The following is a 15,022-nucleotide window of genomic DNA, read 5'->3' as shown; positions in this document are numbered from 1 at the left end:
ACTTCAACAAAGATGGGTAGTTATCATGTGCAATTAAAAATATATGATCAGTTTAAAAAATGAAACACAAGATATCTATAGAAACAGAAGCAAGGAAGGCTTAAAAAATATATATAACTAATATTAGTTTTGAGGGAAAAAAAAAACAAGTGGGCAGTTTTCCTCAGTAATTCATTGAAATTTCGAATTTCAGTAAAAGAAATTAACAATAGGCTTTGACATTAAAAAGAGAAATTTGAGAAAAGGGAAAGAGATAACTTTTTATCTTTTTAGGACTCATAAAAAAAATAAAGCACCTTTAAAGAAAAATTAAGAGTTTTTGCTCAAAATAAAGCATTTTAAAGGGCCCTTTGTAACAGCTCATTGAAAAAGCACTTTCAATAAGCACAGATCCACGGAGGGGAAACTGTGGGACTGTTACCCTCCCAAAATCCTAGATGATTCTGAGGGTTTTGCCTCAGATGACTGTGTAGTTGATGTCACAACTCAATCACTCTTTCAAAGACGCTTCAGTAAATAACCAAAAATGTGAATTATCACTGCCAGGAAAATCATAACTCAAAAATATTCCAAAATACCTTGAGTCAAAGCCACTGCTGGATCTGGGGTAAGCGAAGCCCCAGCCCTTGCTCTGAGTGGCAAATTCTAGTGTCTCGGTAAAGCTTAAGCGTGTTTCCAAAAAGAGCCAAAGTCACAGCTGGATCTGGGATAAGTCAGTCAGGGACCTTGCTTTGAGTGGAAAATTCTAGTGACTGGATAGAGCCCAAGTGTGGTTCCAAAAGGGTGTCATGATCTCCTTAGTATATCAAAGAAAGTTTACAACTTCACTTTTCATTCTTTTGCTTAGCAAAATTTCTGAGAGAAAACCCCGATTCCAACACCCTTTCCTAATATCACCACAAATAACCTTAAAAATGCAGTTTTAAGGAATATATTTCATAAACATTTCCAGAAAAGGGTCAGTTTTCTGCTCCTTTTCTCAACTTGGGCCAAACGTACCCCAGATGGCTTTTTTGGGACTTCAGATTCAAAAAAGTTAAAGCAGGAAACCCCCTTTCTTATCTAACGGTGCCAAAGATAGCTTTTATATGGGTTTTTAAATGAGAGAGCTCCCAAATCTCTTACCCCTTCTCCTAGCATCACAACGACTGCATAGAATTGTATTTTTGGAGCCTAAAAATCAAAAAATTTCTGGAGAAAAACAAGCAACTCTCTCCTTTTCTTTAAAGTCAACAGTCTAAAAAATGAATTTTCAGGCTATCAATTTCAAAAAATTTCCAGGGGAACATGCAACACCTGCCACATTATCTCAACGTGTAGTCCAGAAATGCATTTTCAAAACTGTCAAAAAGTTTCTGCAGACGGCCTTTGAATGCTGACCCTTCTAACGTGAAAGATAGCCAAAAATTCATTTATAGGACTACAATTGAAGAAATTTTTCTAGAGGAGGATCCATAAAATCCCAATGGATAACTAAACCTTACTGCCAAATAGGGGAGAGTGTTTTACCTTGGGACACTTTACATTTTCAATTTTTAACGTCAATTACGTGAATCAAATTTAAAATCTAAAAGTCACATTAAAATACCACAACATACTTCTATGCAATACATATTTTTTAAAATTCAGACAGTTTGAAACTAAAATATTGGCAGCCATTTTAAGTAAAAGTTCCAAGCTGTCCCAAGGTACAACATCCTATTGTACCTTGGAACACATCCTGTTGTACTATGGAAAAGTCGTCATGATTCCGGAAACAGCCATATATTTGAACCAATTTTGTACCAGAAAACAATAAAAAATATTTTTTTCATGTTACTGAATTAAATCATGAATAATTAATTATGAATAATAAATTATTATCTAACATTAAATATGTTTAAAGGACTACATGAGATTAGAACATTGTTCCATGTTCCTAAACATATCTTAATCATTAAGAACCATGCATATGTTGTACCTTGGAACATGTCCTAAGGTACAAAATAATGGTCAATCTAGATGCACTATCATTATTTTTTCTTATAAGCAAAATATTTAAAGTATTTCTTTTTTATAACAAAAAAAATTCAGTTGATTAAATTTGCAAATACAAAGGCAGAAAATTCAATAAAAATTAAGAAAATATTTACTTTGGAGTCAAGAAATTTTTTTTCTCTCACAAAATCCTCAATTTTACTCAGTTGATGCTTATTTTTACTATGGTCCCATTTAGTGGTGAAGGTTACTATTAGAGATGACAAAAACATGGCTGCTAAAAATAAATTCTTAAAAATTAGCAATGTCCCAAGATACAACACTCTCCCTTATACCATGGAATTGTGTCTTTAATATTTCAGTTTTGAAATCTCTCTGAGGAAGATCTCTAACTCTCCCTTCTTATCTAAAGTCTCCAGGGATGACCTATAAATGCATTTTTAAAGTATTATTTTTAAAAATTTTTAGAGAGAGGGGGTGGGGAGCCTCTGGACCTTTCCTTCCTAAAATCAGCCCAGAAATGACTTTGTACAATTTTTGAAAACAATTTTATAAAGAAACATTGAACTTCTGCCCCTTTTTTCTCTTTTGTTACGAAATAAAACTTAAGTAACGGTTTTAGGACTTCAATTTCAGAGAATTTTTGGAGGAGTGGCACATAATACAGTATTGTGGCAATGAATCAGGAAATGTAATTTTTTTTTCGCTTTATCACATGTAAGCGAATGAATAAGCACTCAAATTCAGCTCAGAGTTCAAATGGCAGTTATTGTCAAACTAGTAGCTGTTTGTATGCATTAGGTAAGTAGCAGGCATATAAATTCTTCAGCCAAGTGGCTAGAAGTTGGCAGTGTTAGTTGCTCGCTTGTTGTGGGAGTAATTAGATTCATGGATATCAGCTATGAAATACGTGCTAAAGTGATTGCACTGAGAGAACACACTTCAAAAACGTTAGAAGAAATAGGCAAACTATGTGAAGTGATTTAGATCCTGGTTCATGAGAAGGAGATTCCCTTTGACCGCACCACATTAATCAAGCACCCAAGTACCCGCCCACAAAGATGTTTTGGGGTTGTTTCTGTGTTTCAGGGACAGCATCCTTTGTTTTCGTAGAAGGAATGATGAACAGTGCCAGCTACGATTTGATATTGACCCAAAATGTGTTTCCAATCATGTCTAAACTTTGGCCGAACAAAGATGGCATTTTTCAACAAGACGACTCGGGATATCACACATCAAAGCAAATTGCCAATTTCTGCTCTAAAACATACTTACTGCACTGGATTGGCCAGAAAACTAACCGGACTTAAAATCCGATTGCAAATTTGTGGGCTATCATTAAAAAACATCTTTATAAGTTTGACAGTACTATAGTGGAAAAGCTAATTTCATCTGTTATTGACATATGGTATAAAGACATTGAAATTAAAACTATATGTGCTGTCTAGTACATTCCATGCCAAAATGTGTTTGTGATGTTATTAAGTCTCGGGAGGTCATACTAATTATAAGTTTTAAATATACTTATGAAAAACTTGAATAAACTGATTTTTAAAAAAATGCATTTCCCAATTACTTGCAACAATACTGTACATTTCATGTACCCTTGATAAACATAATTTCTAAAAAAGTCCCCCCCCCCGCACCCCCCAAATGTAAAGTCTGGACCCGACGCTGCTTTCAAGGACCCGTGGGAACCCCGTTTTAAGAAGTGCTCTTGGCATAGCAGTAGTGCACTTGAGAGGTGCACTTCACACATGCAAACATATATAGGTATGGTTGGATTTTAATGGCATAGATTATGTTCAAATATTGCAGTAAATTATTTATTACTAAAGAGCTTAATTTTTCACCTCCAAAATGCTGTAATCTCTTATTCCAGCAGCATACATCAGATTACCAGTGGCTTGTACTGTTCGAACACTAACTGCAATGCTCAAATGCCTTTCAAATGGATTGGTAAGGGAATATCGGGCATAACTCTTTCCATTGTACGAAATAGGATTCTTTTCTGTAAAATATGAAGAAGTGTAAACAATACTTTGAAATGAAAACAAAAACATTAACTTATAAAAGACTGTGGTACGTATGTCACACCATAGAATTTTTGGACTAAACAAAGGCACATATGTTGTAAGTAAAAACATTGTTTTCCACATCTGCCAGGTTGCAGGTAAAGGGTAGTTCAGTGACATTCCTCAGAGAATTAGCAATGTTCATTACAGCATGTGAACAGGTACTAAAAAGATTCGACATAAAAAATGACCAGCTAGTGACTTGACACATTTAGCCACTGTACTAAGAGTGTTTGTATGTTAGATCTAGGACATAATAAAATGAAAATAAGTATAAAAATTGTTGGAGAAATCAAGTGGTTGTAGCACTGTCTTTGCACCCAAGAAATTCATTTCTAGAATTAGTTTCGAAAAATATTAAGGTTTATCAACTGGGAAACGAGTTTAAAGGTTTGAAAAAAAGGCAAAAAAAGGCAATTTCCAAAAATTTTATGAAGATACAAAAGTTTAAAATTCTTATTGTCATGTTGTAAAATTTATTTAAATGCTTTCTTTTAATACTCTTTTCACATATCTTTATGATTAACTACATTCCCTTACAGTTTTTATGCACGAATAAACCATACATTTTCATGAAATTAACCAAAAATTGATTTTTTAACCATTTTTTTATACATTGCAATATTTTGCCTTTTATAATCCGGTATACTTTTTTCACAATAAATGTGCACTGTGCATCTCTTTATTGGAAATGCAAGTGTATTTTATTGCATTAACAACAGAGAACCCACTACAAGGAGGTGGCTGCACTTTAAACTCCACTCTACCCTTTCAATCCACCCAAACAAGAAGGATAGTCATTACAGGACTTACATTTACACTTACTGTACGATTTTAAATGAATTTCAATGTTTGGACCAAGGTATGAAGCTGTATTTATGATTCAGTTTTGGCATTATGATCGTAAGGATAAAGTTGTTTTCATAAATGCATCTGTTGCGTCTTTTGCCTCTAATATATGCCTTTATCTAATTCAACTCCTTTACATTTTTAATGTCGTAGGGCATGACACAAAAATGTATGTTTATTTTAGATTTGGAACATACATTTTCCTGTGTATTTACCCATTTTGAGTTGATAGGTACAAAAAAAAAATAAAAAAAAAGTTTTGGGAAAACAATTTTAGCTACTGGGAAAACATAATTTATGTAATTCTGGGTTTTCTTTCAAAAAGTCCAAATACAAATACATAAAATATAAAATTTCTGTTCTAATATCATTCAAATGCTTTTCCCATGTCTTTATGATTAACTACCTTCCTTTACGGTTTTTAGTTTGTGCATAAACCGAAAAGATTCGGGAAATTAACCAAAACCAATTTATTTAAAAACTTTTCTGCACATTCAATATTTTTTTATATTCCAGTTATAATGTTGTTCGCTATAAATGTGTACTATGCAGCTCTTTGTTGAAAATACAATTATATTTCAAGTACATTAACAACACTACCACTACAAGGAGATGGCTGCATTTTGAGTTCCATCCTGCCCTTTTCATCCACCCAGGCAATTTATTTACATATTTACAATTACTATATGACTTTAAACACGTTTCTATTTTTGAGTACAGGTTTGAAGTTGGATTTTGAGTCAGTTTTAGCATTGATGATTATAAATATAATGTTTTTCTTATAAATCTTCTCTAAATTCCAATTTACCTACTTTTTAACCAGTTTCATTACCCTGTCAGCAGCCAGAGTGTGAATTAGCCACAACAACAATTTGGAGAACTTGTTATTGGTGATGGCAGTGAGCGACAGTCAAAATGTAAAGCAGTTGAATCAGAGAAAGGCATATGGGGCAAAAGATCAGGTAGACGCAAGAGATGGAAGAGCAATTTTACACATATGATCATAATGCCAAAACTGAATCATTAGTACTACTTCATACCTTGGTCTAAACATTGAAATTCGTGCACTAAGTGAAAATGTCAGTCTTGTAATGACTACCCTTCTTGGTTGGGTGAATGTGAAGGGCAGAGTGAAGAATGAACTGCAACCACATCCTTGTGGTGGGTTCTCGGTTATTGATGCAATAAAATACATTTGCATTTCAAACAAGCGATGCACAGTGCACATTTATTAAGAAAAATAATATACTGGACCAAAATAAAAGGGAAAATATTGCAATGCATGAAAAATAGTAAAAAAATCGATTTTTGGTTAATTTCACGAAAATGTATGGTTTATTCACACAGTAAAAACTGTAAAGGAATGTAGCTTATGATAAAGATATGTGAAAATGTTAAAAGGAAGCATTTGAGAGGTTTTAAAACAAGAATTTTAAACATTTGAATTTTCTTAAAAAATTTTGGAAATTGTCATTTTTTGCCTTTTTTTCAAACCTTTAAACTTGTTTCCCGGTAGCTAAACCTTATAATTTTTCAAAAATAATACTATAAATGAATTTCTTGGGAGTAAATACAATGCATCCTAAATGTGCAAGTCAAAATTCAATTTTTTTTTAAATGACATACTCTAATGTTGATTGATTTTAATTATTCAAAACTAAGCAGGTGAATGTGGGGCAAAGTGAAATAGTTAAGATTACTTACTTTGTTCAAAATGAACAAGTTGGAAATTTGTTTTGAAAATTAGGGTACATAAAGAAAGAGCAGTATTTTTTTATTTTTGGCAAAAATTTACCTCCAAAAAAAGGCGGACATTTTTCACTTTTTTTTCATGGTGCAAAGTGAAAAATAAATAATTTTTCTAATGAAATATTTTCCATTTGATTAGTTTTGATCAAATAAATGAGTAAATAAAAATGAATGTATAAATGAAACAATAAATGAATAAATAAATAAGTTAATAAAAGAAAAATAAATCATTTAATAAAATAGTGAATGAATAAGAAAATAAATGAATAAATGAATAAGTAAGGAAATTATTAATTGAAGAAATGGAAATAATGTAATAAATAAATAAATACATAAGCAATTTGATAAAAGATTGAGTAAATGAATGAAATGAACTATTTCACTTTGCTGCACATGTACTTGACTAAGAGTACAATTTTACAGAACTGTTCTACACTATCAAAATTTGAGGAGCAGTACTGCTCCTAAAAATAAATACTTATTTCAAACACTGATAAAGTTAAAATATTATTTAGGTGGCATTAAAAGCAGAGTGAATGTTTCACTATTTTACTTTGCCTAACATTCCCTACTTTAAAGTGCTTTTGTACGGAGTGTTGCATTTTGTAAAGTGCTCTTTGTATCAGGCCACTGAAATTAAGCATTTCAAAATACCTGTAGGAACACTGATTGCTAACAATATGGGCGATTGCATTGTACACATGAAGCAATTTCAATACTCTGCTACTGCTAGACTTGTGAGATGTGCAATGCTTCTAAGCAGTCAAAATATTTTTATATACAGCAAAACTTTGACTGTTTTGTCAAGGGACCGGAAAAAGTTAGCGTTAAATCAAGGATATTGGTTAATTGAGGAGTATATACATTCAATGCAGTTAAATCTGGACCAGTGAAATGTATCATTAAATTGAGAAAATCAATAAACCGGGTATGGTTAAATCAAAGTTAAGTGTATATCAACTAAAATGTTTTAACTGCCACATACTGAAAATTACAATATTTAAAAATACTAAGATTTTTATAAAATAAAATTGTGCTTAAGTGCTTATTCCCTAGTCAGTCAACCCTACTAACAACTATAAGGTTGAAAAGTACAGTTTAAGGTTTCTGAAAAAGATAACAGAAAACTCTTAAGTTCATAAAAAGAAAAAAAATATTTCAACATGCAAACATATGTGCTGGACCACCAAGAAGCTTTAAATTTGATATTAAGTTGAGCATTTATTCAAAATACAGCACAGTGTGGAAAATAAGTATTTCATTTTGAGGAGCAGTTTTACAACATTTGCTAAATTACATTTTCAACAAGTAAACAACACGTTTTAAGAAATGTAATATGTAATGAGTGCAACATTTCCAACAATAACTTCAGTTACAAACTTTTATCACTTATCTTTTACAAAATAGAAGAACTGGTGCAAATGGGTGGTTCTACAATACAAGAATATTTAGGGTATAAAAATTTCAAAAATTTAAATTTATACCATTGAAAAATTTAAATCATTTGCATTATTAATAAAAATAGTCATATAAAATCATCAAGTAGGGTGCCTCAAGTACATTGCATCAACAAGTAGTTTTGTCATTCATTTCAAAAATATTCAGTTTTTTTTTTGGATCACAAAATTTTGATACAATATATGATACTGTGTTGTCTTTCATAGGTTTTGAATCGCAAACTGAGATGCAGTACTGCTTATTTCCTATGCTGATACAGCAATTTTTAATGTTAATTGTTAATTACATTAATTTTCATCCAATTCTACAATAATCAAAAATGCATTAAGTACTGACCTTCATAACAAGTACTGCCACGGCATATTTTTGTTTTGTCTCTGTCGCACAATGGACCTGTTTTACCAGGGGGGCATTGGCAAATGTAGCCGAGATCTGATGGGTGTGGGAAACAAACATGGTGTGAAGAGCAAGGATTTCGAGCACACTCATTGATTACAACATCACAACGGTTACCTACAGAAGAAACAAGAACAAATATGCAAATTAACTATACAAAATAGCTGTGACAAAAACAAAAGAAAATAAATTGTTAAAAAAAATAATAATTTATAGGCATATGTGTTGTGAGAAATAAGAAAAATTAACAACTTCTCAAATCAAAACTTAATCAAAATATATTTATGTCCAGGCTATGCATTTTTAATGATTTAAGTAATGTTATCGTTTTTTTTTTCTTTAGAATGTGCTTTAATAAAAACTTTTTACCAGAAATTAATTGTAACAGGGTAACAAAGTAATAATACAATGGTTGGGAAACACTAAGAAGTGAATATTTGTTTTTTAAAGTCCACACCTCTTCCTTTAGAGGCTGATTTAAAGTACCCTAATGTATACAAAGCAAGGAACAATGTTAGAAGCACACAATAACAATACAACATTGAGTGCACAAGTTTTGGAGTTGCAGAAAACCTCTTTTCAATGCAAAAAGGTGAGGGTTGGATGAAATATTTTCATACTACAGTAATCCCTAAAACTAACCTCTTCTTTATCATAGGTCAAGAAGAGTTTTGTGACCCCATGACTAAACAAGACTTCTTCTCTATTTTTCCTTCCTATAAATAAGGATTAGAAATGTAGGAGAAATTCTTGTTTCCTTGGGCATTTTATATTTTATTGAGATGTTTGTTGGTTGGAAAAAATGAGTGTGTTTATTGTTGATATTTCCTCCATTGTCAAACAGTATTAGGTTGAAGAAATCCAAAATTGATTTTGGGCTAGAATAGAAAAGTTATTTTTTCTCTTTATTTGTATTACTTCCATCACTTCCATTTTCTTTGCTTCCTTTTTCTCTTTATACTTGACTTTTAAGGGCCTCGCCTTGGGTTTGCCACTGCCACTTATCAAAATGCAAGGTAACTTTTGAATATTATTTTTTAAAAAGGTTAATCATACAAAATGCTGAAGTGTATCATTGACATTTATAACTTGTGCTGCTTTTTCTGCAAATTATTCATTTCAAATAAAATTATTAATTTCAAATTAAAAAAAAAACTTCAACTGAAATTCCATGCTGTGGAATTTTACTTGAAGAAGTAACTGCATCAACATTTGAATGGAGGAGAGCTAAATCTGCTGTTAATGAATACATTGCTGAAAAAAGTTAAAACTATTGAAATGCTGATTACAACAGTAGATTCATTAGCAGAAACTGAATGAATGTTTTCTTATTTAATTTACCAATTAAAAGGGAAGCCTTTAACTGTAGGATTTTTGAAAATGTGCATTATTTGTGAAACTAATAATTAAATTAATGCTTTTTTAGCAAAGAGCAAACAAATGTCACTTATTCATTAGTTTGCTAATACTTAACTTAATTTCATTAATTAAGCATAAATTTAGTTAATATTGAAGTGCTAACCAATGCTTCTACTTTTCCTAATAAGAAAGCTCAGCAGCATGGGTTGGATATATGTAAATTTTCATATCACAGTGCAAATTTTTTTTCCAAATTAAATCAAATAAACAACCCGCCTTGAAGAATATATAAAGTCGACTGTAAAGGTAGTTCAAAATGTCTCACTTCAAATTTGTGCAGCAAGCAGAATATTTGGCATTCTAGAATTCTCCAGACATGGACGAAAGAAAATGATGTAAGAAGTTAAAGATAGTACAGAGAGGATTTGCATACATACCTCATTTATGCAAACATATCCTGGGTTAATGACAGCAAAACCCCTATAAAATGGATACTAACGGGACGAACATTTTTGTCCACAGGAGAGGGGTTTTACAATTTAATTCGCTTATTTTATATTATTCATTTTTTACTCTCAATTTAAATATCTTTATAATATACACTTAAATGTCTCCATAACTTATTTATGCGAAAGTTTTTAAAATAAAAGCATATATATACATAAATATAATAATAATAATAAAAGTGAGAAATATTGAAAAGACCACACCAAGAGCCCATAGATGCGCAACGCAGCAAAACTAAAATATTTTGAAAAATGAACTAGAAAAAACCACCACTTATGTTTCCCCCAAACTTAATGAATCCTCCATCATCAAAAAATTTGCTGCTGCTTACAAACTTTTTAAATTGCCACGTCCTGATACTGTTAACTTACCTTACTTATATGCTATTCCAAAATTTCATAAAACACCTGTTGGATTTCGCTTTATTTGCTCTGCCACCAACACCATCGGAAAAAAATCTGAGTGTAAAGCTTGAACAGTTTCTCAAAAAAATTCTTGAACAACTTAAACTTCAACAAATGAATTGTTCTGGATTCTTAATAATAGTGTTGAAGTGATCAAGTTTACTTAATATGCTTGATATAAATTACTTAGAAACTTTTGATTTTGAAAACCTCTTCACCAATATCCCACTCATTGAACTTTTTTCCTCTGTTTCAGAACTTTTTAATTCGGTCAAGGATTCCCATGATTTTAATGAATTGTTTTTTCTTGGTCTTTTTAAATTTTGTATTTTCAATAATTTTTTCAAAAATGGTAATTCATGTTTTCTGCAAATTAATGGCATAGCAATGGGAGCTAATTTTAGCTCTTTATTAGCCAACCTTTTTCTTTTATATTATGAGAGAAAATATTTAATTGACAATCCTTCCTCTACACCTCTTTGTTGCAGATACATTGATGACCTTTTGTGTATAAATTTTCCTAATTTTTCTGAACTTAGCAAAACTATTTATCATAGTTCATTAACGCTCAAAAAGACCAGTTCTAATCAAAATAGCTTTAATTTCCTGGATATCAACATACAAATTGACTCAAATTGTTCCACTACAATCTATGATAAAAGACGCGAATTCAATTTCACAGTTAACAGCTTTCAAGATTTTTCCTCCTGCTTAAGCAAAAAGGTTTTTATTGGCATTGTTTCGCAAGCTATCAGAATAAAAAGAATTTGCAATACCATTTCTGCATTTAAGCAAGAAATTTCAGTACTCAAAAACTTACTTTTCAATAATAACTTCCCTAAAAATCTAGTTGAAAACATTTGCTTAAGTATAGCCTTCGATGAGCATTTCGCTTCTTTTGAAACTGTTTAACTGTGTAAATGTATGATACAGCCGTGACAAACCATTTTTTATGAATCACCGGAGTGGATGAATTTTTTACACGTGCCAAACAGGCGACTCGGTATGTCTATGGACTGATTTCTGGATATGTTTTTAATGTTATGTTGACAAATGGAATGTTTTTTTATCAGGAATTATCGGAACTTGTTTTCCTAATTAGTCGAGGCGAAATCCTCTGCTTTTAGTTTTAGGTTTGAGCTCTAGTTTATTGTTTTTAGCTTAGCAAGTGGTGCTTTTGCCCATTGTTACTCTATATTGCATGTACTGGAGCTTAAACATTCTCTTCTAGTTCATAGTTAAAATTTTGGTCTTTTGACCATAATTAATGAATCCTCCACGGCTGATGAGCTCTGGATTCACTCTTTATCTATTCCTACTTAATAGCTGTTTGCATTTTTCCTTTTTATCATCACTTATTATTTATAATTTGTTTAATATTTGAAATTCTGATTGCTTAATTTTATATATATATATATATATAGTTCAAGTTGCGTTTCTAAACCTTAATAGTTGCACTAACGACTGCAATCTTTTAGATTCATTATTGCCACAAAAACACTCTGACACAGAATTTTTTGAATTCAACATGATGAAAGTAACTTGCTATTGTTTCAGTTTTAATCTTCCTCCAAACATACTTTACACAGTTGATCACATCCAAAACATCAACAGTTTTGAACAACTCACTACTAGTTTTAGCATTTTTTACTGATCAAATGCGTTAAAACTAACATATTTTTCTAGCATTAAATTTTTGCATCCATAAGTTAACATTTTGACATTGTGTTTGCTAACAAGAAGATGGTCTCTATATTGTTTACAAATGTGCTTGAAATTGAGTTGCATTGATCCTGCAAGAAAACAACATGTCTCTTTCTCCAACAAACATTTTATCCAAAACCAAAAATAGATTTGACATAATACTGGTTCACTAGCTGTCATCCCTCCAGATTTTTTTAATTTAAATGCCTTTAAATACCAGTCAACTGGTAAATGCTTTAAATCCTGACCTTTAAAGCACTGGAGTCTAGTTGCTTTCCGGATAACAAAAGGCTACAATTTCATGCCATCTATGGTGCTTATAAAAAAAATGTTACAACGCCTTTAGAAAATTTCTCACCAGAGCAGCTATTTGTCCATTAAGACTGAGTTTTATCCTGCCAAACTCTATAAAACAAGTGTGTTTCATCCACTTTATAGATGTAACAAACTTTACAATGTTTAATTATTTTACTCTCAAAATTTATTATTTTATTCCTAAATTCAGTTGTCCGCAAAAAAAGGAAAGAGACATGTAAATGGCTTCCAAAATAGTGTCTGTGTCTGTATTTGAGGGTGTCCATGAGAGGTTTCTAATACATTAGGCTCAATACCTTACTGCGGTGGAATTAAAAACTGTCTGCATTAGAGGCGTGTCTGCATTTGAGGGGTGTCTGTTAAGAGGGGTTTTACTGTATTAAGTCAGCTTAAAGTGTTAGTAGAGATAGAAAAGATGTAATCAAACCTCATTTTCCATCATTGTCTCAGAATGAGCTTATGGTAAACCCTGAGTGTGTTTGAAATTGTGACTAGTTGGAATTCAGATGAACAAATCTCATCAAGTTAAGCACAAAACTGCAGTCCTTGGCTGGAATTGACTGAGCTGACAGTGTATTTCATGTATTTCTGTCTCCCTGGCTATAGGGCTGGTAACTTGCTGAATATACCATGCCTTGCCTTCAATCTTTGAGTTGAACCGAACCATTGCTTCAGTCACTCTTCTGGTCAGTGCTAATTCTATATTAGCTACCAGTTTGTTTGGCACTCTTGGCTTCCTTAAGAGGTTTTCCACCCCAGCTTAGTTACTTCCTATGCCAGGCTGATGAGTGCTAATAAGCAAGAAAACTGCAGTCCTTGGCTGGAATTGACTGAGCTGGCGGTGTATTTCATGTAAGTGGCTGTTGTAAAAAAGTAGTAAGTACCTAGTCACAAGTGTCTATTACAGTAACATCATAGTTATTCTTACTTCAATACAGAAGGGACTCTCAACTTTCTGAAATTTTAAAGGAATCAAATCTACCCTAACAACAATTATGCATGCTTACTAAAATAAAATTCACATGTAAATGCTACTTTTAACAACTAAGAAATCATACTGATGACAGTACAACTGAACTTAGAATTAATACAATCTACATATTATTTGACAAAGTTACTGATCTGGGGGTCTTAATAAGTCAGGATTTAAAGTTTAGCCAACAGTGCAGCATTGCTAGTAACAAAGCCAATAAGATGCTTGGGTTTATCAATAGATCTATTTCAAACAAATCTAAAGAAGTTCTTCTGCCCTTATATAGAAGGCCCTTATATATTAACGCCACTCTTCAAGAAGGGGTCTAAAGGTATTGCTGGGAATTATAGACCTGTAAGTTTGACTTCGGTGATTTGTAAGATTTTCGAAACTTTGATCAAAATTAAGATCATGATGTTCTTAGAGACTAATAGTCTGTTGACTAGTTTGCAGTATGGTTTCAGGAAAGGTAAATCCTGTACTACTAATTTATTGCATTTCTACGACAAGGTTACCTCAGCTTTAGATAACAAAAAATGTGTGGATGTTGTTTATATTGATTTTCAAAAAGCTTTTGACAAGGTACCGCATGTTGCTCTTCTCAGCAAGTTAGCTGACATTGGAATAGGAGGAAAAACTTTACTTTGGGTTAGAAATTGGCTTACTGGTAGGAAGCAAAGAGTAGTTGTGAGAGGAAATCATTCTAATTGGAGTGATGTTTTAAGTGGGGTTCCTCAGGGATCAGTTTTAGGGCCTCTTTTGTTTATTATATTTATGAATGGCATCAATGAAAATATTTCTGGAAGCATGAATTGTTTTGCTGACGATGTAAAAGTTATGGGGATTGTCGAAAATGAAGAACAAGTAAAACAGCTGCAAGAGGATTTAGATCATATTACTAAGTGGGCAGATAAATGGGGTATGGCAGTTAATGTAGGGAAATGTCAAGTGCTACACTTAGGTCATGGAAATAAGCGTATGAGATATCGTTTACAGGGTTCAGTCATAAATCAGGCAGAAAATGTTATGGATCTGGGTGTCTTTATAAATCAGGACTTCAAGTTTAGTCAACAGTGCAGTATTGCTAGTAACAAAGCCAACAAAATGCTTGGGTTCATCAATAGATCTATTTCAAACAAATCTAAGAAAGTTCTTCTGCCTTTATATAGGAGTTTAGTAAGACCTCATTTGGAGTATGCTGTTCAGTTTTGGTCGCCTTATCTGAAGAAAGATATTTTTGTATTGGAAAGGGTTCA

The 15,022-nt window shown here is 32.0% G+C and overlaps 1 protein-coding gene across 1 annotated transcript in view; it reads right to left on the bottom strand.

The window, feature by feature from the left end:
- LOC129231593 (fat-like cadherin-related tumor suppressor homolog) overlaps nucleotides 1-15,022 on the bottom strand; it is a 354,750-nt gene that overhangs the window by 29,426 nt on the left and 310,302 nt on the right. Inside the window, 2 exon segments of the mRNA XM_054865953.1 lie at nucleotides 3,831-3,988; nucleotides 8,445-8,621. Coding sequence (XP_054721928.1) covers nucleotides 3,831-3,988; nucleotides 8,445-8,621 — 335 coding nt within the window.

Source organism: Uloborus diversus, chromosome 10 (assembly GCF_026930045.1).
Source record: "Uloborus diversus isolate 005 chromosome 10, Udiv.v.3.1, whole genome shotgun sequence".
In the NCBI taxonomy this organism is placed as follows: Eukaryota; Metazoa; Arthropoda; class Arachnida; order Araneae; family Uloboridae; genus Uloborus; species Uloborus diversus.
This window is presented reverse-complemented; position numbering and strand designations above follow the sequence as displayed.